Genomic DNA, 22,253 nt, shown 5'->3' with positions numbered 1-22,253 from the left:
ATTAAGTGAACAATTATAATACCCCAAGTTTATCCTCAAACGGAAAGAAGTAAACATAAAGAACAACTTCATCTGATGGAAACTTTATAGGTATACAACATAAACATAGCTCTTAAAAGAAATTGTTTCTTCAATCTTGCCTTTACAATCGAGAACGTAGTAAAACTTTACACTGCAAAATAAACTGTTAAAACGTCTGCTTAAAAAAAAAAGGTATGCACTATGGTAAGATAAAAAAAAAAAGACGACGTTTATAAGTAATGCGGCAGACATAAACGAGTTCCCCTTCCTGCCCAAAAAAAAAAGACAGAAACCTGCTGGAATTCTCGTTCTCGAATAAAAATGTCTAATAATAATTTGTAAATAGTACGTACAGAGTATAAAATAAATAAAGGCAGTATTCACAATACCTACCACATTACACTTGATCAATCCATGCTTATTATGTATTTACTTTTTCCCGACACTAAAACAAAGTAATAACAAATAATTTTTCCTCCGACGTAATGGTTTTGTAAAGGGAAGTAATTGTGTTTTCCTATCTTGTCAAGGGACGTAATAAGTGTTAGAAAACTAAGTTTAAATATTTTTAGACACAATTTGAACGTTTGTAAAAAGTGATACATATTTTAAACATTTTTGACGGTCCGCCACATACATAATTCAACTAAATATATTAGATTTACTTCTCAAATAAATCCTAAGGTTGCAAAGTTAAATAAGAGGTGGCAGTGCCAGATTCAAAAGTATATAAAGTGTATTAGTAAGGCTGCAGTTTTTATAACTATCATTTATAAAAACTGAAACAGACCATAAGGCCCCTTGCTAATATATGAGTGGACTGGTATTATAACCGTGTTCTTTCATTTATTTTTTTTTTTGCTCTATTCAGTGTCAGCCTTTACGGTTCCTCCAAACGCCATCAGGCTTAGCGAAGTCTCAGCGTCAAGTGTCACGTTGATTTGGGGCCATCAAATTGAACCGTGTTGGTACACAATCGAGTACAAAGAGTCTGACCACAGCAGTAGTCCCACAAATGTCAAACCCTTGACCCAACGTACTATGGCGACAGCCTACACAATCAGAAACCTAAAACCTAACACAACCTACATATTCAGGGTTGCGGCTGAGCACCTACTAGGCCGTATGTGGCCTATCCAGCCAATAGAAGTTACCACTGGAGAACCAGGTCAGTAGTATAGCCTCAATCTTAAATCGTATATAATATACCCAGAAATACACGATTGTATGTGTATATATATATTGTTACGGGTCAGAATTAGAGAGTTGAGTTTACCCTAGAATTTTGTTAACCCCGATGTGTTTATATATTGTTATCCCAGGGTCGAATGCCGTATAAAAGTTGGAGTGAATAGTTGTAAGGGGGTTAGTTGGTAACGGATAGAGCGAGGGCTAATCTGTTATGTGAAGAATTGAGTCCAAATGAAAGTATAGAAGATAACCACGAATCGTTTCCTGAGTTGACCCAAACCCCGCGGTAACACATATGCATAAACACACACACACATAAAGGCCTATAAATATATATATATATATATATATATATATATATATATATATATATATATATATAATCATCGACATTTGAATATATTATATGGAATTAAAGGTTATAGGCCTAAATATATTTTAATTAGCGAATTTTATTGAAAGTAAAAGATTATCACTACAACTCTAGTAAACATTTGGAATTTCTTCATCTTTAAAAAAGTATAGCTTTCTCTTTCACTATAATTATATGGGGAATTAAGATTTATGCGTGCAGCTGTTAACTGAAACAGTGAATAAATGTGACAGGTGGACGGTGAAGTATTAACTAAGTAGGGTTCTTTTATGTGACGGAATGGTCTAACGGTAGAGAGTTGGTTTGCTAACCTCTAGTCTCGAATCCGGGTTCAAATCAGTTAGGGAAAGTAAACGCGGATGGGCATGTGGCTGACCACACTAGCTCTTCATATGCCGAGGTTACAGAAACACGTGAACTCTACTTCACTTGCACAAGACCGTCAGGTTTGAAAAGGGAACTTTACTTTTACTTACTTTTAGGGATTCTTTGGAAATATGGTTGATAATATTATAGTTGTATTAGCCGTTATCGGATAGGCTTTGCTCCAGTCATGTAAAACCATGTCAAATTGTAAGTTAACACAAATACTCATCGAATAGTTATAAAAATCAAACAAACGACTAAACAAACATCCACTCCATTTGCTTTTATAAACATAAATATGCACCAACAGATGTTTTTTGGAAACAGAGAATATCCTAAATTTATTTGACGTGTGAGCGGGCTTGACAATCGTTTCGTATTGGCAGTGAAAAGGAAGGCTAGAAAGATATATAGATAAATAATGGAGCAGTAGAAACCATGACAAATTGGGGGAGTGGCTAAATGAATCCCTAAACTTGCATACAGTTAATCAATGCTATAATGTAAGGCCATAGCGCTCACTTAATCGTCATAGAAAATGGGAGGAACTCTTTAGACCAGGGGTCTCCAAACTTTTCAGCCCGAGGGCCGCATTAACTATCAAATTTCAGTTCGGGGGCCAGTTTCTTCCAGGCAAGTCTTTGATTGTTCTGGGCAAAGTTCCTCAGCCATCACCAACAAACGTTTTTTCCATGGACAAAAGGATCTCCGCGGGCCGGATGAGAGGACCTCGCGGGCCGTAGTTTGGAGACCCCTGCTTTAGATGAACTCGCTAAATGACATACCGATGTGGGAAGTAACTAGAAATGTGTCGTTTCTAAATTTAACTTTATCGAAAGTGACTTAAATTTATATACTTTTTTTGGAATAGAATTAGTTAAAGTTGCGATGAATTAAAAACAAAGTAAGAAAAAAAAATAATTTTAGAATTCATCAACCTCTTTTATGTATTAGGGAAATGTGTTTTTTAACATGTTAAACACAACCTTCTTCAAGATAGTAGTCACTAGTAGGTAAGAGAAGAAAAAAGGAATGCGGTTTAATTGCTCATAGCCCTACTACATTGACTGAAATTTTTGAAAAAATCAACATATTCAGTAACAAAAAAAAAACAATATTAGATTCACATTTTAAAATATCACAAATGTATAAAGAAATTATCTAAAAGTGTTGAAGATAATGTGATTATGTAAATCGTGTAGAAATAATAAAGTCTAATAAACTCGTAAATCGTTATTTGTTATATACGTTTGAACTATTCCCTCCTTACAAGATGGAAAGACTTTCCTTAAGTTTACAAAAGTCCCAGAAGACGTAACAGTTTCAGCCGGAAAAAATCTTCGTTTAGAGTGCTCAGCCGATGGATGGCCGACGCCTAACATCACGTGGCTGGATCGGTTCCAGAAAATTGATGATGTTGTCGTCACTCCAACGGGCTCCGTAGATCTGCCATTGACCAACCTGAGAAGTTCATCCGTCTACACCTGTATGGCTACATCTGCACTCTGGACTATCAAGCGCAACGTGCGTGTGACCGTTGAAGGTACAAAAACAACAAATTAAAACCAGTATAAACAGCAGAGACCGTTTCATACGTCATTAACAAGGTTTAATTTGTTTTGATTAATTCGGAGATTAGTGTCCATCTCTTATATGATGACAACCCTAATGAAACTGTAACCTAACACCATGTAACTAATGTAAAAAAAATGTAACCCTTCCTAGAATATATTTTTGGCTATTTAGTAAATAATCACATCCTTTCATTTTAGAAAAGTTGTATACATTTAAACTGATAAAAAATTAAATATATCTACAATATATATATATATATATATATATAATTATATATATATATATATATATATATATATACTTTATTTATTATATATACTAGCTGTATGTTACTGCACTGCAATATACAATGTACAGTGTTCTTCTAAACATTCCCCCCTTGCTTTTTACTTTCTCGTATATACGAAGTATAGAGAAAGTCTTGTAATCGTGCAAAAAAAAAAAATCGAGATTTTTATAAATCTCGACGTTTCACACCTCACTGATACGGAAAAACATAATTTTGCAATCTTGTCCGTATGTCTGTGTGTCTGTCTGTGTGTCTGTGTGTCTGTGTGTCTGTCTGTCCGTGTGTAAACATGATAACTTGAGTACCGTTACAGCTAGGTTGATGAAATTTCATATATAAGTATTTAATCAAAATCGTAGATCCGTATCAACTTTTGAGCGATTTCCGATAACCGGAAGTGGTACTTTTCCTACTTTGAATTTTTCAAAAGCCTATAACTTGAGTACTATTTCAGATAGATAAACGAAATTTCATATGTAAGTAAAAGATCTAATTCTCTACCTTCTATTAAATTTTGAGTCATTTCCGTTGACTGGAAGTAGTACTTTACGCTACTTCCGATTTCTCAAAAAACTAATGTAAATTTTAAAAGTACTAATAATATTGCGCACCATTATGCGCTTTTTTATTTGGCGTTCACTTGGTGTGCAATTAATTTGTCTACGAGATTTTATTCTATTTTTAAAACTTTAAGTATTTAAAATGGATTAAAAATCATGTCTATAGCCCGAGTTCCCATCCCCTGTTATTTTATATAAGAATATTCGAGAAAGTTTAGGGGAGATAACTCCCGGTTTATTTTTCAGTTGAAACAGTGCCTAAACCACCAAGCAACTTAAGAGTCGTGGAGACCTCTGCGACGTCTGTCACACTGAGCTGGGAACCTCAGACTGCCAATTGTTCGTACATGATTGTGTACAAAACTTGGAGGAAGGGCAGGAATCCATTACATTTCGATTCATTCAAAAGTGGCATCGAGTCGACCAGCTTTACGATAACAAATCTAAAGCCTAACACAACCTACGAATTCGAAGTGATGGCTTCCAGCCATAATGGACTCAGTTTGTCTAGCAAGTCTGTGAAAGTGACAACTAAGGGATCAGGTCGGTTACATATACATTTAAAATATATACAATTTAATTTTTAAAAATAATAATAAATTATATATATATATATATATATATATATATATATATATATATATATATATATATATATATATATATATATATATATATATATATATATATATTTATATACTGTACGTCGACGTATTAGATTTAATGCAAAGTTTTCTGTCAAGTTTGAACGATTTTCGATAACAGGATAGTTGACTCTATTGTCGTGGGTACACGTTAACTAGAATAGCCTAATCTTTCAGCTAGCTGCTAGGTAGACGAAAATAAATGTATAACTATAAATTTAAGGTATCTCCGATATCTGGAATCGGTATTTTATTTCCTAATTCTAAAAACTTGAACAAGTAACTACCGTCCCTGTCAGGTAAACCATATTTTGTAAAAAAGTTATTAAATGCTTGTTTAGAAATTCTAAAACTTATGAGACAGTAAGTTGTGTTATCTTTACCAATTAATCGAATATGGATAATAAGGAACGTGAATGATAGAAAGAGGAATTTCATTGAAGGTTATTTTTAAATGGCTCAATATAATAGAAACAAATGGATTTTTAATTTTCATGTGATTTTTGAAGAAAGGATTTTTTTTCTCATTTACGGTGATTGAAGATCCTCCAAAATTTGTCATCACGCCCAACGACGTTAGTATTCTACCTGGTGAAGACGTAAATTTGACGTGCAGCGCTACTGGGTCACCTGTACCTTATGTCAGGTGGGTGGAAGATGGCGTGCAACTTACTGAACATGATAACTCAACCTTTGGCTTTAGCTCATTGACCTTGACCGACGTACGAAGGTCAGCAAACTACACCTGTGAGGCTTGGTCGTATCACGGGAAAGTCGAGCACCACGTGCAGGTAACGGTGAAAGGTGAGTTGATTCTGGTAGAACAACACATCATGTTTCTACAATACAGTTACCACATCCTAACCTAGTGAGTAGACAAACATTATAGAGTTACACCCTTCAACTAAACAGATTGATCTCACATACTACGATTACTACTCTTTTACTAATACCAAATTCTATTTTTTTAAGCATGCAAATTCAACTGTCTTAAGGTTAACTTTTCTATTTTTGTTTCTCAATAATAACATTTTTTCATGAAATAATATGATGGTTAATCAGTCTTTAAACGTAACATTTTCTCCTCAGTGATTAGTCACAATGCTGTTCTCATCAGTTCCGTTATTGTTTTGGCTGTAGTGCTTGTATCGGCGGCATCATTTGGGTTCTTTTTCTTCTGATTGAAAGGTGGGTTATTGTAAAAGAAGCAAATGTTGTTGTACTCAGTAAAAGGCGATACTTTTATGTAAAATTATCTTATAAATAAATAAATAGATAAATAAATACATAAAATTAAAAAAAAAAAATTAAAAAAAAAAAAAAAAAAAAAAAAATATATATATATATATATATATATATATATATATATATATATATATATATATATATATATATATATATATATATATATATATATATATATATATATATATATATATATGTATGTATATATATATATATATATATATATATATATATATATATATATATATATATATATATATATATATATATATATATATATATATATATATATACTTATGTGTTTATGTTTATTAGTCTCCTATACATATTTAACATTCATTCTTCATTATTGTATTTTATGATACATTTTCACTTCCTTTGTGAGATTTAAACGGCGTCTGTTTGTATTTAATGAAGGTGAAAGTTCCTACCTTGTAATTCATGAGACAGTTTGACAAGGATGATGGTATTTTCCTAAAAAATATATTACCTGATGAAGCTCGTCTTTTGGCATTAAGGACGTAGCAAAAACAAAAACAGAAACAGGAGGTCTTAAGCAATTATCAGAATAAATTTCAATACATTTGTCCATGCTTATAGTTAACTTGAAATATTTGATATAAGGACACAGATATTAATTATAAACGACTTTGTTATTATACTTTTTCTATTTTAAAATTGTTACAACCAATCAACACATTGCTTTTATTCCTTGAATGTTTTTATTTTCACAACACCTCTTTTAATTTTTACAAATTATACTCGTTTGCACATCTTTCTTTATTTAGTATCAAAATGTAAATTTGGTTTTTAAAATCTATAGTTTTAAAACACTGTGTATGTGATAATTAAAATAAAGTTGCACTGATTTTTATTACAGACTGCTTGAATTGAAATGTTTTAAAATTTTACATGTGTATAAGAAGTAGTTACTTATTTTAAAAATTTCATTTAATATTTTAAAGTAGTATCAATATTTTTTTACAGCAAACACCCCAAACCAAAATTTACAAAATCCATGTCCACGTGTCAACACACGTGTCAACACACGCTTAAACACCACCCCACAGCCTAAATCATAATTTCAAACACCCAACCGTGTTTTTATTCGTAAACGACAAACGCCTCTTTGGATATTTACCCAAAATCTGGATGTCCTAAGCAAAATTCCAATTTAGTTTTTTAAATATTTTACTGTACTGATAAAATTTAAACAAATAAACGACCAAATATTTATGCGCATGGTAATTTTGTTTTGACAAAAACAAAATATCCATGCCACAACCTATTGTATCGAGTGCTAAGAATAATGTGTTTTATACATTAACGTTAAATATATACCATGCTATTGTAAGTCATTATTTACAATGGTGTACCCGATAATGACGGAGTGGTCTAACGCAGGGGTCTCCAAACTTTTCAGCCTGCGGGCCGCCTTAACTATCAAATATAACTTCGGGGGCCAGAGGTTCTTCCAGGCATCTCATTGGGGTGGCATTTTTCCACAGTCACCTACGACAAAAAGATCTCCGAGGGCCGGATGAGAGGACATCGCGGGCCGCATTCGGCCCGCGGGCCGTAGTTTGGAAACCCCTGGTCTAGCGGTAGAGAGTTCAAGTCAGTAGCCCGTCCCTGAGTCCACCCAACTCTGATGGGTACCAAACTCACGTTAGAGAAAGTAAAGGCGACTGGGCATAGTGCTGACCACACTATCTCTTCATATGCCGAGGTCACAGAAACAAGTGACCTCTACTTCACTTGCCCAATAGACCGTCAGGTTTGAAAGGGAAACTTTACTTTACTGATACCCGCTAAAGACGATCACCTTAAACGTAAATCCGACAATCGTAATACATGTGAAGTGACGGTATTATACTAACTGTTGTATCTATAATTGATATTTATATATAGATTTTGCTACGAATCGTATATATATTTGAATAACATGCATTAATGTATTAAAATAACTGCCGAATGTGTAGGTTACTACTTAATATATCAAACGACCCAGCTACTACTACCAGCGAAGATCAAACACTACCTACAACTACAAAGTCAGCCAAATAATACAAAGACACATAAAGACCATATACTGTTTAGTAATGTGATGTACTTTATTTGAAATGTAAGAAAAACTTCAGAGAAAATTCAAGAAATGAAAACTGTTTTACTTTAATAAAACGGTATGCAATACTATGTTTTTAATGTATTTTAATGTATTAACGTGCAACCTATCTACACTATAAGCTCCTGGTTCTAATGGAGTAAATGTGCGAAGAAATCTATTAAACATAAAAAAGGTATACAAGAAGCCATTCTTGATTTATCGCACATGTTCGTTACGATTAAACTATCGTCTGTATGTACATTAAGATGGCCCACTGATTTCTCCCTTTTAGGGTATTTATACGTATAGAGTGATGGATGCAGGCGTTGTACTGAAATAGCAATATAAGGAGTCGTCAATAAATGATGTCACACTCAAAGGGGGAAGGGGGTCCATAATTTTGTAACGGTGTGTGATGAGGGGTTCAGATGGTGGGACGTAACACTTTTGCATCATAAAAAAGCAAAGTTTGAAAACTAATTTTAGCCGTTATTTCGCGATTTAGAAAACTGTTTTAGTAAATTGTAATAGGAATTGATTAAAATACTCTATTCGAGAGAGTTCAGACAAGATTTTAGAAAAATATCGATGTTTTAAGAAAATTTCAACTGCAATTTTGAAGGGGGTGTAGGATTAGGTGTGACGTCATTTTAGTGGGGATCTGCTTTTTTTTTACGATGTGTGGCGGAGGGGATGGGGGAGGCAAAAAGCGTAAAAAAAGCGTGACGTCATTTATGGATGACCCCTAAACTCTTACGTGTACAAGTAATGATAGTGGTCTGCCATGAAAGCGCTATTTTTGTAGAGCTGATTTGGAGAAGTGTTCGAACGTCTGACTGGTGGGAGGGCAAGGCGATTTGGTGTGGCGTGAATTGTTAGGTTCGAATCCCTTTGGGGTTAAAACTGCTCTGTATCTACTTGGACAATATTCTGTACCTTTGTCAACCCTTGGCGTTGTAATACCACTTTATGTTTATATTGCTATTGGGGTATTCATACACAACTTTCTTCGCTCCCTCCTGGCATAGTCTTTATTATCATAAAATTAATATGCATAGTATGTACACATCTATACAGTGAAAGAAGTAGCTTACGATGTAAATCTACAAAAGTCAACTTATGTCGAATGGTGAGCATAGTAATGCACCAGCAGTTGGTTGTGGTTAGGGTTAGTTAACAGTACGCTTAGGGTTATGTGTGATTTACTTAAACGTCCATATTTGCAAATAGACATTTCATTTAAAAAGTAATATATTTCCTAAACCCGGGCATGGTGGGTTTATGATGATAAATAAACAAACAAGTTACGGTACTTTCAGTTAGGTTTGTAACAGAGGCCAGTGCAGGCCTGGTCGAGACGGCTATTGTGTTAACTATACGTTAACTAGCAAGCTAACAGGCAATTTGTCAATTATTCATTCAGCTTGCAAGTCATTCAATCAGTCATTCTTTTAGTTAGTCTTCTTATGTAATTTATTTTCAGTAAAATACTATCATACAAAATTATAAGCAAAAGTAACATATTAATTCACTAATGTATCGATATTTAAAGTACAGTGATTCTATCTTTTCTCCAAAAAATATTTAAATTGGGATATTTTTGTGATGCCAAACAAAGCTATTTCACTTAGTTTATTAAAAATTTAAAAACTTTAAATGCGTTGTACACAAAAAAATATTAAGGAACTTAACTATTTTAAATAAAAGTGTTACATTTATAACACTTTTAATCATAGCAGTCAGTTAAAAATAAAAAATAAAAACAGACAATAATTCTTCAAAAAATTCAAATTAATAATACTATACAACAAGTTATAAAAATATTCCTAACGAAACAATTGTAACATTATGTAGTTAATAATAGATTATAACATATATATATATATATATATATATATATATATATATATATATATATATATATATATATATATTTAAAAAATTAAAACTAAGGCGTTTATAAAATTTTCAAACTTTTCCAGAAATCTGATACATTGGATTTATTTTAAACATGAGTTTGCTGGAAGTCATTTGTTTCGGTTGTTGATTCTGTCAAATCCTGCTTTAAAAGGCAAGTGTTGTCAGTATATGCAGTTGTAATAGAGAATGTATCATCGTTGAGCGACGTAAATTTGATTTGGGGAACTTTGTCACTATGAATACAAATTCTGTAACATATGAATGTATATATATATATATATATATATATATGTATATATATATATATATATATATATATATATATATATATATATATATATATATATATATATATATATACATACATATATATATATATATAATAGATATACATCATGTTAGTGATAATCAACTATTACACTATATAATAATAATATTATAATTATCACATATTCTAGTCTCATGTAAATTTAAAAAGGTGCAAAAAGGAATATAGAAATATACGCACCTATATTTTGCTGAAATAATTATAACATAATTTGTTTAGCTTCACAACACACACACACATATATATATATATATATATATATATATATATATATATATATATATACATATATATATATATATATATATATGTAAATGTATGTGCTTCTGTATAAAGTAAATAAATATTCATACAATGTTTAATATTTTTGCATTTTCCTCTGTAACAATAATCATATTCTAAGCTATACATTTTCAACAGCTGTCGTTTTTTTTTAATTTTTTTTTTAATGACTTACCTTTAAGTCCTATTAGCAAGTAAGCACTTGATATAGCTAATATAAGCAACACAGCACCGACAATTGTAGAACTAATTAGGATAGTTCTTTCACTATTTACTGTAGAAAGATCATTATAGTTAGTAGTTGCATGTATGTTTTGTTTACAAATAAAAACAGTTTTTGGTGAATTTTGGCAATAGAATCTTTGTACGCGTTTTATTATCAGATTTTGCCCTCCTTTAGTTTACAGTTTGTAAAATTTGTTGGAAATGCGTAGCCGAACGATAGTGGGCTAGACTTCTAGAGAGCTAGTTAGTAGAATGTTTGTTTTTCTACCCAGCTCTGATAGGTACCCAAACCACGTTAAATAAAGTTAAGGCGGCTGGACATAATGCTGACCACACTATACTTTTATATGTTGAGGACTCGTAAACAAATGAGCTACTTAATCTTGGTCACGAACAGGAAAAGATAACAACTCACGCGACTTATGCGTGTAGTATTTTTACTTTCTCGTATAGAGAAAGTCTTGTAATCGTGCAAAAAAAATCGAGATTTTTACAAATCTCGACGTTTTACAACTCACTGATACGAAAAAACATAATTTTGCAATCTTGTCCGTATGTCTATGTGTCTGTGTGTCTGTCTGTCTGTGTGTAAACACGATAACTTGAGTACCGTTACAGCTAGGTTGATGAAATTTCATATATAAGTATTTAATCAAAATCGAAGATCCTGATCAACTTTTGAGTGATTTCCGATAACCGGAAGTTATACTTTTTCTACTTTGAATTTTTCAAAAGCCTATAACTTGAGTACTATTTCCGATAAATAAATGAAATTTCACATGCGATTAAAAGATCTAATTTTCTACCTTCTGTCAAATATTGAGTAATTTCCGTTGACCGGAAGTACAGATTTACGCTATTTTCGATTTCTCAAAAAATGCATGTAAATTTATAAAGTACTAATAATATTGCGCACTATTATGCACATTTTGTTTTGGCGTTTGCTTGGTGCGCAATTCTTTTTTCTATGAGATCCTATTCGATTTTTAAAAGTTTAAGTAATCAAAAATCATGTTTATATTTCAAGTTATATAAGAATATTCGAGAAAGTTTAGGGGAGATCACTCCCGGTTTATTTTTACCCTTTTTTCCCGTCTTCACTTGAATAGGGTGGCTCGGCCAGCTACGACCCATTACGTTGACAGCCACCACCCTGAATGTGTAGTTTGTGTTGGGTTTGAGGTCTGTAATCGTCAAGCTGGTCTTGTAAATGCCGGATTTGGATAGGTTGTATCTAGAGTCGTCGCCCCTACTCCCAACATGGTACTCCACGATGTACGAGCAGTTTGCATCTTGTGAGTCCCACGTCAGTGCAACGGAAGTATCGTCGATTTTCACGATTCTAAATCCGCTTGGAGTCTGGGGTACCGTTTCATCAGCTAAACGTACGGGGTGGAGAAAAAAGTGATTAAAACAAAAGAGTCATCCTTAAATGACGTTACCGTTTCGTCGAGTTTTACCTCACCCCTCACACTCCTCACACATTGTAACAAAAAGCCACCCCCTTTAAAATGACGTTACAACTCAGCCTACAACCCCTCACAAAATTGCAGTTAAATTCTCTTGAAAACATCGGCGTTTTTCGAAAATCTTGTCTGAGCTCTGTCTAAATGGAGCATTTTAATCAATTTTTATAACAATTTATTACAATAGTTTTCTAAAACGCGTATCACCGGTTCAAACTCGTTTTCAAACATTGCTTTTTATAATGCAAAGCGTGACATCACCTCATCTGAACTCTCACACTGTCACAAAATTACGGACCCACCTCTCGCCTTACGAGTGTGACGTAATTTATGGACGACACCCTAAAATATAATATCGATTTCATTACCTAAATACTAAATCATTAACGGTACTATTATATTTTTGGCAAGGATTTTATTGACTGAGAAGTTGATTAAAATGTGTTTACAAAAATGTTAAAAGAAAAATCATATCACAATAATCAATGAAAAGAAGTCAATGTTTAAATTCGCTAATGTTCTTACATTAACTCTATTGATATCTCACATCGTGTCTTACAATTTATGTAAGATATCAGATTCTTACTTTTTTATATTACTAGATGATAAAGAACACGTGCGGTGAATGAATGAAGGGGGGAAAGTAGGGTTAAAATTTGTTTTTATGTTTTACACTGTACAATATTCATGCGGTGAGTTTTATTAGTGTATATAAAATGTGTGATGACGTGTATGATGAGTCCAGTTCATCTATCAGGTTAGTGTAGGTTAGTTATGTTTATTATATATAGCCACTGCGTCGTAGTTAGTTTACTAGTTCGTGATCGTATTTAGAATAGCCTGTATTTGTGTCGATAGTATTCAACTCTTTTATTGTTCAACAATAATTATTTTTATTTAGTATTGTGTTTTGTACTCGTTTGTGGTTGTTTGTCTTATATGTTGCTGTTGCTTGACGCACTTGAGTACTAGTAATAAAATGTCAGTGTGTTCACAACAGTATGGTAATAAAGATTCACATTGTCATACAACATAATGCACTCACCTTTCACTATCACCTGCACGAGATGCGTGATTTTTCCGTGATCTAAAAATGCCTCACATGTGTAGTTCGCTGACGTCATGACGTCGATCAAGGTCAGTACGCTAAAGCCTAGCGGTAAGTCGTCATTTCCTGTTAGTTCTACGGCCCCGTCCATCCACCTGACGAAAGGCATGGTGGGTCCAGCAGCTTCACATGTCAAATTCACATCTCCACCAGGTCCAATACTCACGTCGCTCGGCACGACCACAAACTCAGGGATAACTTTTTCACCTGTCAGGAAATTTAACTTTGTATTTTCCATAGTTTATGTGTGATTCAGGCACTGTTGTGTAGCAGGTAGTAACGTAAGACATGTTACACAAAGACAATAACAATTTTCTTTGCGGTAAAGCGCGATGCTACTAACCCGAAAATCTTCAGTTCGAAAACATGTTCAAGACAGTAGAATATCCCCGGGTCCACCAAGTGGGTACCTAATTCAGGTCAGAGAAAATAAATGCGGCTGTGCAAAATGATGACCACGCCATCCCTTCATATGCCTAGGTCAAGAAATAAATGAACCCACTTCACCTGCCCAATGGATCGCTAGGCCTAAAGAGGAATATTTGCTAATAAGATAACCTACCTTTAACGTAAACATTCACAGTATGTGCAACTATCCCTAAATCAGAGGACGCTTGACAGGTGTAGTTTTCTGAAGATGTTACATTGATCAGATACAGAACGATAGACTTTGTTTCAGTTCGGTAAACATTACGAATCAGCCCATACATTTGCATCCATTTGAGAGTAGGTCTCGGCCAGCCATAAGCAGAGCACTCAAGCCGCACGTCGTCGCCAGCTGCGATGATCATGTCTTCAGGGACTTTTTTAAACTTTGGGGGCAGTTGTCCGTCTGTTAACGTCAACAGAATTCAAAATGAAATTAACATATTTCAAGAAAAAGAGTACTCCGAAGGGATAAGAAAAAAAAATAAGGAAAATTGAAAATATTGCAAAGCATGCTATGGACTGAAACCCCCATGGAAAAAGGAAAATGGGCCGTCCAAAGAAAAAAACGGAAAAGAACGGTTGAGGAAGAGGCAAAGACAGCTGGGCTCACGTGGGCACAGATTAAGGGAGCAGCTCAAAACCGAGTCCGCTGGAAATGTGTAATTACAGCCCTTTGCTTCCCAGGGGCCACAAAATAACGATGATGATAGGAAAATTGTAGTAACGTCAACTTTATATTGCCTACTGTACTTTTTATATCAACCGCTCTACAATCGTAACAATTATTTCCTTAATAATACTAACCGACTTTATATTTCTTACTCTACATTTGTATTATCTACTTTCAACCCTCTCTTTTAGTAAAAATTATAACACATGTTAGAAATTACCTTTAAGGTATACCCAAACAGCTTTTGAATAGGCAATTCCAAATGTATTCTCGGCAATACATAAATATGAACCTAAATTGTAGTGATCCGCTTGAAACATTATTGTTTCGCCTTTTGAAATCAAATTGGTAGATTTATATTATTACAGGATGTTTTATGAATATTAATATATAACATGTTTATAATAATAGGGTGAAAAAAGTCTTACTAATTATGTAGCATGGGACGAGATTGCCTATGGATAATTCAAAATCTCGAGTTCGAATATGGGTTCGTTATTAGAACGTTCATAGATCCACCATGCTATGATAAGTATCTAAATCACGGTAGGGAAACCAACAGCGTAGGGCGGACCACACTATCCCTTCATATGCGGAAGTTCTCTGAAATAGATTAACTCTACTTCATCTGTGTCTTGAGCACACACGGAAGAAAAAGATGATTATTAATTATGTAGCACACGTTAATTTTTTTTTTAATAGGTTATAGCTGAAAGTGCAGTGAAATGATGTCATCGATGTATCACTTGACTGGATTCACCTGTATCCGAGATGACATAACGGTCGTCACTTTTCAACAACTGGTAAGTCTTCAACCATGTAATCTTGGGCTTGGGGTCGCCAGAGGCTACGCAGTTCAAGGTAATGTTTGCTAAATAGTCCACGTGCATGGTACCGGGATGCACATCAAACTTAGGAAATCCTTTTGGAATCTCTGTAACAGTGAAGTTAGCAAGGTAAATTATAGTATATTTTAAATATATTGTGATATAAAAATATATTATTTCTGTGTCATAATAGTGAAATTCAATCAAAATATATAGATTGTTTCACTTAATTCAATGCAATTTATTTTTACTATTGATGGATATCGATCATAAAATATCAGCCTATTTTTTTCTAACAATCAAGGAGACTATAAAGGATATATTAGTTTGACTATTTTTCAATACTTAAATTAAGTAAGCCTATAACAAAAATGATTACAAAAACAATAATTGTAAAATTGTAAGCAAAAGCTAAAACGCTTATAAAATCAAACTATAATTTTATAAATAATAATTTTAAAAGAATAATTCGAATCCTAAATGCAATAAATAACCTATACATGCTATCGTTTGTTAGTGTTAACTTTAGGTTAACTGTCGAGTGGTGTACATATATTAACATTTCATTTTCGAAGTTGTATTTTTAAAAAGCAAGTAATATAAAATTAAAAAAAAACATGAATTAAAATACAAGAAATCTATTTTTAAAAATCAATTATGCTACCTTCAGAAAACTATTTATATTAGTTTCTCATACTACTTCAGTAAGTAAATTATGTGTTGGTCATTAAAATAAAGACAAAAACAAATAATTCGTGTATGTATTAGCAATATAATAAAGGCCAAGTTTTAAATACATAATGAAACAATAAAATGCAATGCAGTTTTACAAGTAGACCTTTGTCATTTCGATAAATCTTTAATGTTGCTTCCGCTTTGAGAGTAAAGACTGTATAGTCTGCAAAACAAGTGTAGTTTGTGTTGTCCGTTTTTGCCTTTACAGGATCAATCTGTAACATCGACTTGCAATCTGTCAGAGCGAGCACGGAGATTCTTTCAGGACTCTGTATCCCATTCCGACGAAAATATTTATTGCTCGGGTACCCAGAAGTTTCACAAAAAAATATGACCTTGCTATTATCGAGAACTCTAGCGACCTTTGGAACCAGGGAGATTTTCGGTGGTCCTGTAAATACATAAAGAGCCAGATTAGAGCAAATTAGACAACCGACCATACAATCACTTAGTTAAGATTTAAATGTATAACCACATCGTATTGGCATCATTTTATTTAAGTTAAGTGCAACGTGAAAGATTAATGTAAAACATAACCGTCTAAACAAATAATTCTCGTTTAAAACAGTTTAATAAAAATTGTTGTTATGATTTTTGATGAAAATATATTTGTAAATTAGTTCAGATTCAAACTTCTTACTTTTGCAAAAAGTCTAATTTAAATAGAAATGAAAATTATAAGAAAGACAAATCTCCCCCCCCCCCCACCGTAAAAGATTATTTTTTTTCAATTAGTTAATATTAAATTCGGCCGACTTAGTAATAGATGCTTATCGTGCAAAACTTAGAGATGTAGTAAATTGAATATAAACGTTCACAAAGTAATTGGACTTTTTACAATATTTGTCAAAAACTAGACACATAAGTGCAAATGAATTGTACGCAACGTATACTCCACTGCATATAATATTATCGAAATGTAATAAAGTAACTTGGCAGCTTGCGTACCCTGACGACCCCCAGAGCTATATTAGCGGGAGTGTAAACTCCTGGCAGGTTCAACCAAGCTGGGAAGGTCTGCGCGGGTAGGGATCAGACCAAAGCTAACACCCTGGTCCTCCAGGTTGGGGGTTGAGCATAAGGTCAGCAACCTCATCTCGTTAAAACAACTATCGCTACAGAAACGCAGACAGAGAGAAACAAAGACAGCTTGGACCAGGGGAAAAATGAATCTCCCGATGGAGAATTTATGAAGCCGGGTGGTGAAAACCAATATGTATTGGAAACTACCAGGTCGACCACCATTATTTCCACTCGGTCCACCATTATTATTGGAGCTTGAAATGTCCGCACGATGTACGAAGCTGGAAAAGCAACCCAAGTAGCAGCAGAAATGAGACACTATAAAATAGCTATCCTGGGTGTCAGCGAATCAAGGTGGACTGGCTCAGGACAAAAAAGACTTATAACAGGAGAGCTACTGCTGTACTCAGGCCATGAGGATGAAAATGCACCACATACTCAAGGAGTTGCACACATGCTATCAAACCAAGCACAAAGGGCTCTCATTGGATGGGAGGCACACTGCCCGCGGATCATAACAGCTACCTTTAAAACTAAAATAAGACGAATAAACGCGGACATAATACAGGCCTACGCCGCAACAAATGACAGCAAAGAGGAGGACAAAGACGAATTCTACAACAGGCTAATGACCATTATCCAGAACCGCCCAAGAAAAACATCCTTATACTCATGGGCGACTTCAATGCTAAGATTGGAAGCGACAACAGAGGATATGATTAATGTATCGGACAGCAGGGTTTAGGTGAGATGAACGAAAACGGAGAAAGATTTGCTGACTTGTGTGCCACCAACAATTTAGTCATTGGAGGTAGTCTCTTTCATCACAAAAGGATACATAAAGCTACTTGGGTATCACCCGACCTATCTACAGAAAACCAGATAGACCATATATGTATCATAAAAAAGTTCAGGCGATCACTTCAGGATGTACGCGTCAAGAGAGGAGCTGATCTTGCTTCAGACCATCACTTACTGGTAGCTAAAGTAAAAATGAAACTGAAGAAAAACATGTTGGAAAATAAAAGGAAATACAAATACAACACAGGCCTGCTAAAGGACCACTCTAAACTCAATGAATTTAAACTTCATATGCCCAATAGGTTTCAGGTACTACAAGAACTAATAGAAGAAGAGACGATAGAGGAAACATGGAAAAAAACTAAAAGCACATTAACATCAGCATGCGAAGAAGTACTAGGCCCTATTAAAAGACAAGCAAAGGAATGGATATCAGCAGATACCATGAAAATTATTGAAGAGAGAAAAAGAAAGAAGGCAGTATTAAACAAACAGCCGCACACGGGCTACTAAATTAAAAGCACTGGAGGAATACACAGAAACGAACAAAAATGTCAAGAAACACATAAGGAAAGACAAACGGAGTTATTTGGAACTGCTGGCAAGAGAAACGGAAGAAGCTCATAGGAAGGCCCAGGGAGCCAAATAACAACCTTTGGCGAGCCGAGTCCTGATTCGATTTAGTGAATATATCAACCCATTATATCCAAAGTTTATCGCACTGTTTAAAACGAACGTAGTCGCCATAGTTTTACTGCTTAATATAGTATGGAGGACATCCAGTCAACGGATGTCCAAGGCTAAGATAGCCGCTCTGGAACTCTCGGCGCTTAACCGTGTACTGACGTAAATCGCACCCTCCCGGGTTCCGCCCATTAGACATTACAAATGTTTTCTCAGAGTATTCTCATATACTTCCCAAAATTAATGGCACTCAGATGAACGGTGTCAAACCGCACTAGACTTTTTTTTTGATAACTTCGGGATAATAAAAAAAACAAATCTACTTTATTACTTTCTCGTATAAGAAGTGTAGAGGAAGTATTGTAATAGTGCTAAAAAATCGAAATCGAGATTTTCACAAATATCGACGTTTTACACTATCCCTCAGTCAGAAAAACGGTGACCCGTCAAAAGAGCGCACGACAAAAGATCGCCGATATAAGAGCGCAGATAAAAGAGCGCCGACATAAGAGCGCCGACATAAGAGCGCACTAATTTCCTGACAAAAGAGCGCCGACATAAGAGCGCAAACTAAAGATCGAAAAACCATATTTAATAAATAGGAACAAGAAAATTAACTCAGACCAGAAGGTATTGTTTGATGTTAACTCTTTATTGCTACATTAAAAAACTAATTGTACAGTTTCTCTAACTAAAAAACTGGTATTGACGATTGATAATATCTATTGTTCCGAACATCATCATTCTGTAAACGTCAGTCGGTCCGGAATCCTACAAGACTAAATGTTGCCCTCTTGTTGTCGTTTGAAGAGGTTCAGGAATTGTTATCTCTGCAACGTTCTGCGGATTTGGGTATGGCAGCTGCTTGCGTTTTCTCTGTCTTTCTATTGTACGTTGGGAAGCGACGTGTGCCAGCAAATGAGGTGCTACTTACATTGAAATTCCTGCTCTAGCTTGTTGTATAATCTGCCTTAATTTTTCCACCCCTTCCACTGCCCGTGTTCGTATAGCCGAAACAACTTTCGCTGCTTCAATTTTAGCTCCATGTCTTTTTTTAAATTGACTGCGCTCTTATGTCGGCGCTCTTTTGTTTGCGCTCTTATGTCGGCACTCTTTTGTCTGCGCTCTTATGTTGGCGCTCTTTTGTCGTGCGCTCTTTTGACGGGGTGCCCAGAAAAACATAGTTTTACAATTTTGTTCGTATAACTGTGTGCGTGTGTCTGTGAGCACGATAACTTTAGCACCGTTAAAGCTAGGTTGATGAAATTATATATTTTATGTTATCCAATTCGCAGTTCTGTATATATCTAGGTCATTACGTATTTTTAAAGTAGAGGCTCAAACTGGCCGTTTTACCTCGTTTTTTAGTAGTGACTTCAAGTGACTCGCTGGGCCGACTGCGCCCGACTTCATTTTTTGCAACCACATAAAATATGTGCTTGGAACTTTGTGGCAAGAATTTGAACTGATACATTTGAGCGAAAATTCCGTGAATAGTGTGGGAGGTATTTTCGTCTTGGTGATGAATGATGTATGAGAGAACGGGGTCATTAGAAGTGTCATGGTCCCACTCAATAGTAATCGAAGATGAGGTGACGTCAGTACTTCTCAATTTGGTTGGAGATTTAGGCACCCCTGTAGGTTAAGAAAAGCAGATACAAATAAAATAAGCGATGAGTATAAATCTAAAGAAATAATAATTCTTTTTATATTGTAATATGACTACAATGAAGCATTTAATAAAGCATTTTAACATGAATTAACCAAAACCTATGTTGTGAGAGTACCCATGTATGCATGTACCCATCAATTTAGCAATTTATTAACGTGTTATGAGCTTCTTCTTCTTAGTTCTTAATTTTTAATATCGGATGGGAGCGAGCCTTATCTACCAGAGGGTTTAAACTTGAGACTTTTTCGAATTTATCAACCATGAGCTTTTGCCGACTCGACCACACCTCCATCACAATTAAGGATACGTGTCAACTGGTTATGCGTCATTGAGGCCATTGACTCCGATTTCAGCCTGATTTTCTTTTTGGATTTGCTTCCATAGCCTTTGTCCAACCAAGAACAAACTACAAGGCAGAAGTTGTTTGATTTTGGAGTTGTCTCTCCTAGAAAAGTGGCTGTCCCCAGCTAACGAGACTCATCTGCCTTATGGTTCGAACTCGAGACTTTCCGGTTTAGCAACCATGAACTAGATCCATCGAGCCAAACTCAAGGAATTCGGTTCATCTATAGTTCTCTACCTCCCAGCTACGTCACATCACAATAGATTAGTACAAACGTGCCAGAAAAAAATTAAGCTAAAATTGTATAATTTCTTTAAAAAATACTTGAAAATTGTTCAAATAAAAATGACATAGACTTGAATTGTGATCAAAACGTCACGTATCTGGAAAGGTTGAACGAAACTGCTGTATTAGAGGATGGTCACAATTGACTAAAAGGATTTACCACAAACCCACAAACAAACATAGACACTTTGCGAACTGTATTAAATCTTGTAAAAATATATTCACTTCTGGTATACTCCGTATTTCCAAAGACACTGAGACACGTTGTCAAAATTGCGACAAGAAAGTGTGAGTACTCCATTAGATGTGGACGTTTGTCAAATCCTAAACTGTGAATGTCTCGTATTATTTAGTTGCAAAAAGCTTTTAAACGGAGTCAAAAAACAATTCATCCATTTATGGCAACAGTAAGCCGTACACTAACGATTAAACATCGCTTTAAGTATCAGCCACTTCTCAATGTCTAAATTGTTGCTAGATCGTGTGTTTCTCACAATTGTACAATTGTTCAGCCCTCCTATTGTTAAACATAATATTTTTTTGCTACGAAGTAAAGTACGACATGGGTTTTCCAATGATGAGCTCAAAGTGTTAGTAAACTACTCGAAAAATGCAATACGTTTGAAAAGTCTAGACACGTTGAAGTGGTTGCTAATTTAAGTGATGCTAAAATCGTTGTTTATAATGACAGACACTTTAAACACCAGAATTGTGCTTATTATTACTGTCTCGTATATACGAAGTATAGAGAAAGTTTGTAATCGTGCAAAAAAAAAATCGATATTTTTACAAATCTCGACGTTTCACACCTCACTGATACGGAAAAACATAATTTTGCAATCTTGTCCGTATGTGTGTGTCTGTGTGTCTGTGTGTAAACACGATAACTTGAGTACCGTTACAGCTAGGTTGATAAAAATTTCATATATAAGTATTTTATCAAAATCGTAAATCCGAATCATTTTTTGAGCGATTTCCGGTAACAGGAAGTGGTACTTTTTCTACTTTGAATTTTTCAAAAGCCTATAACTTGAGTTCTATTTCAGATAGATAAATGAAATTTCACATGTAAGTAAAAGATCTA

At 34.4% G+C, this 22,253-nt stretch overlaps 2 protein-coding genes across 2 annotated transcripts; one reads left to right on the top strand and one right to left on the bottom strand.

Annotated features, from left to right (window-relative positions):
- Positions 1-901: 901 nt before the first annotated feature.
- LOC131947913 (receptor-type tyrosine-protein phosphatase F-like) lies at positions 902-6,019 on the top strand. Its single transcript, XM_059309314.1, has 5 exons — positions 902-1,189; positions 3,225-3,494; positions 4,622-4,918; positions 5,563-5,823; positions 6,015-6,019. The coding sequence occupies exons 1-5, from the start codon at positions 1,063-1,065 to the stop codon at positions 6,017-6,019; spliced, it is 960 nt and encodes a 319-aa protein (XP_059165297.1). The 5' UTR covers positions 902-1,062.
- A 4,379-nt stretch (positions 6,020-10,398) lies between these two features.
- Positions 10,399-21,539, bottom strand: LOC131947912 (receptor-type tyrosine-protein phosphatase F-like). The gene is made up of 10 exons (XM_059309313.1): positions 21,395-21,539; positions 20,226-20,504; positions 16,465-16,752; positions 15,560-15,733; positions 15,020-15,130; positions 14,263-14,532; positions 13,638-13,907; positions 12,209-12,505; positions 11,077-11,175; positions 10,399-10,430 (listed from the first exon to the last, which is right to left on the bottom strand). The coding sequence occupies exons 1-10, from the start codon at positions 21,468-21,470 to the stop codon at positions 10,399-10,401; spliced, it is 1,896 nt and encodes a 631-aa protein (XP_059165296.1). The 5' UTR covers positions 21,471-21,539.
- Between the last annotated feature and the right edge of the window lie 714 nt (positions 21,540-22,253).

This window comes from Physella acuta, unplaced genomic scaffold (assembly GCF_028476545.2).
Source record: "Physella acuta isolate Inbredline_101_S28 unplaced genomic scaffold, ASM2847654v3 ptg000616l, whole genome shotgun sequence".
In the NCBI taxonomy this organism is placed as follows: Eukaryota; Metazoa; Mollusca; class Gastropoda; family Physidae; genus Physella; species Physella acuta.
This window is presented reverse-complemented; position numbering and strand designations above follow the sequence as displayed.

Bases quoted from the DNA above. Each gene is read 5' to 3' on its own strand.
- LOC131947913 (XM_059309314.1), top strand. From the start codon at position 1,063: ATGGCGACAGCCTACACAATCAGAAACCTAAAACCTAACACAACCTAC. The intron at 1,190-3,224 runs GTCAGTAGTATA...CCTCCTTACAAG, and splicing joins AGTTACCACTGGAGAACCAG to ATGGAAAGACTTTCCTTAAG. The intron at 3,495-4,621 runs GTACAAAAACAA...TTTATTTTTCAG, and splicing joins CGTGCGTGTGACCGTTGAAG to TTGAAACAGTGCCTAAACCA.
- LOC131947912 (XM_059309313.1), bottom strand. From the start codon at position 21,470: ATGGAGTACTCACACTTTCTTGTCGCAATTTTGACAACGTGTCTCAGT. The intron at 20,505-21,394 runs GTGAATATATTT...CTTAACCTACAG, and splicing joins AAATACGGAGTATACCAGAA to GGGTGCCTAAATCTCCAACC. The intron at 14,533-15,019 runs GTAATTTCTAAC...TGACGTTAACAG, and splicing joins TGTTTGGGTATACCTTAAAG to ACGGACAACTGCCCCCAAAG.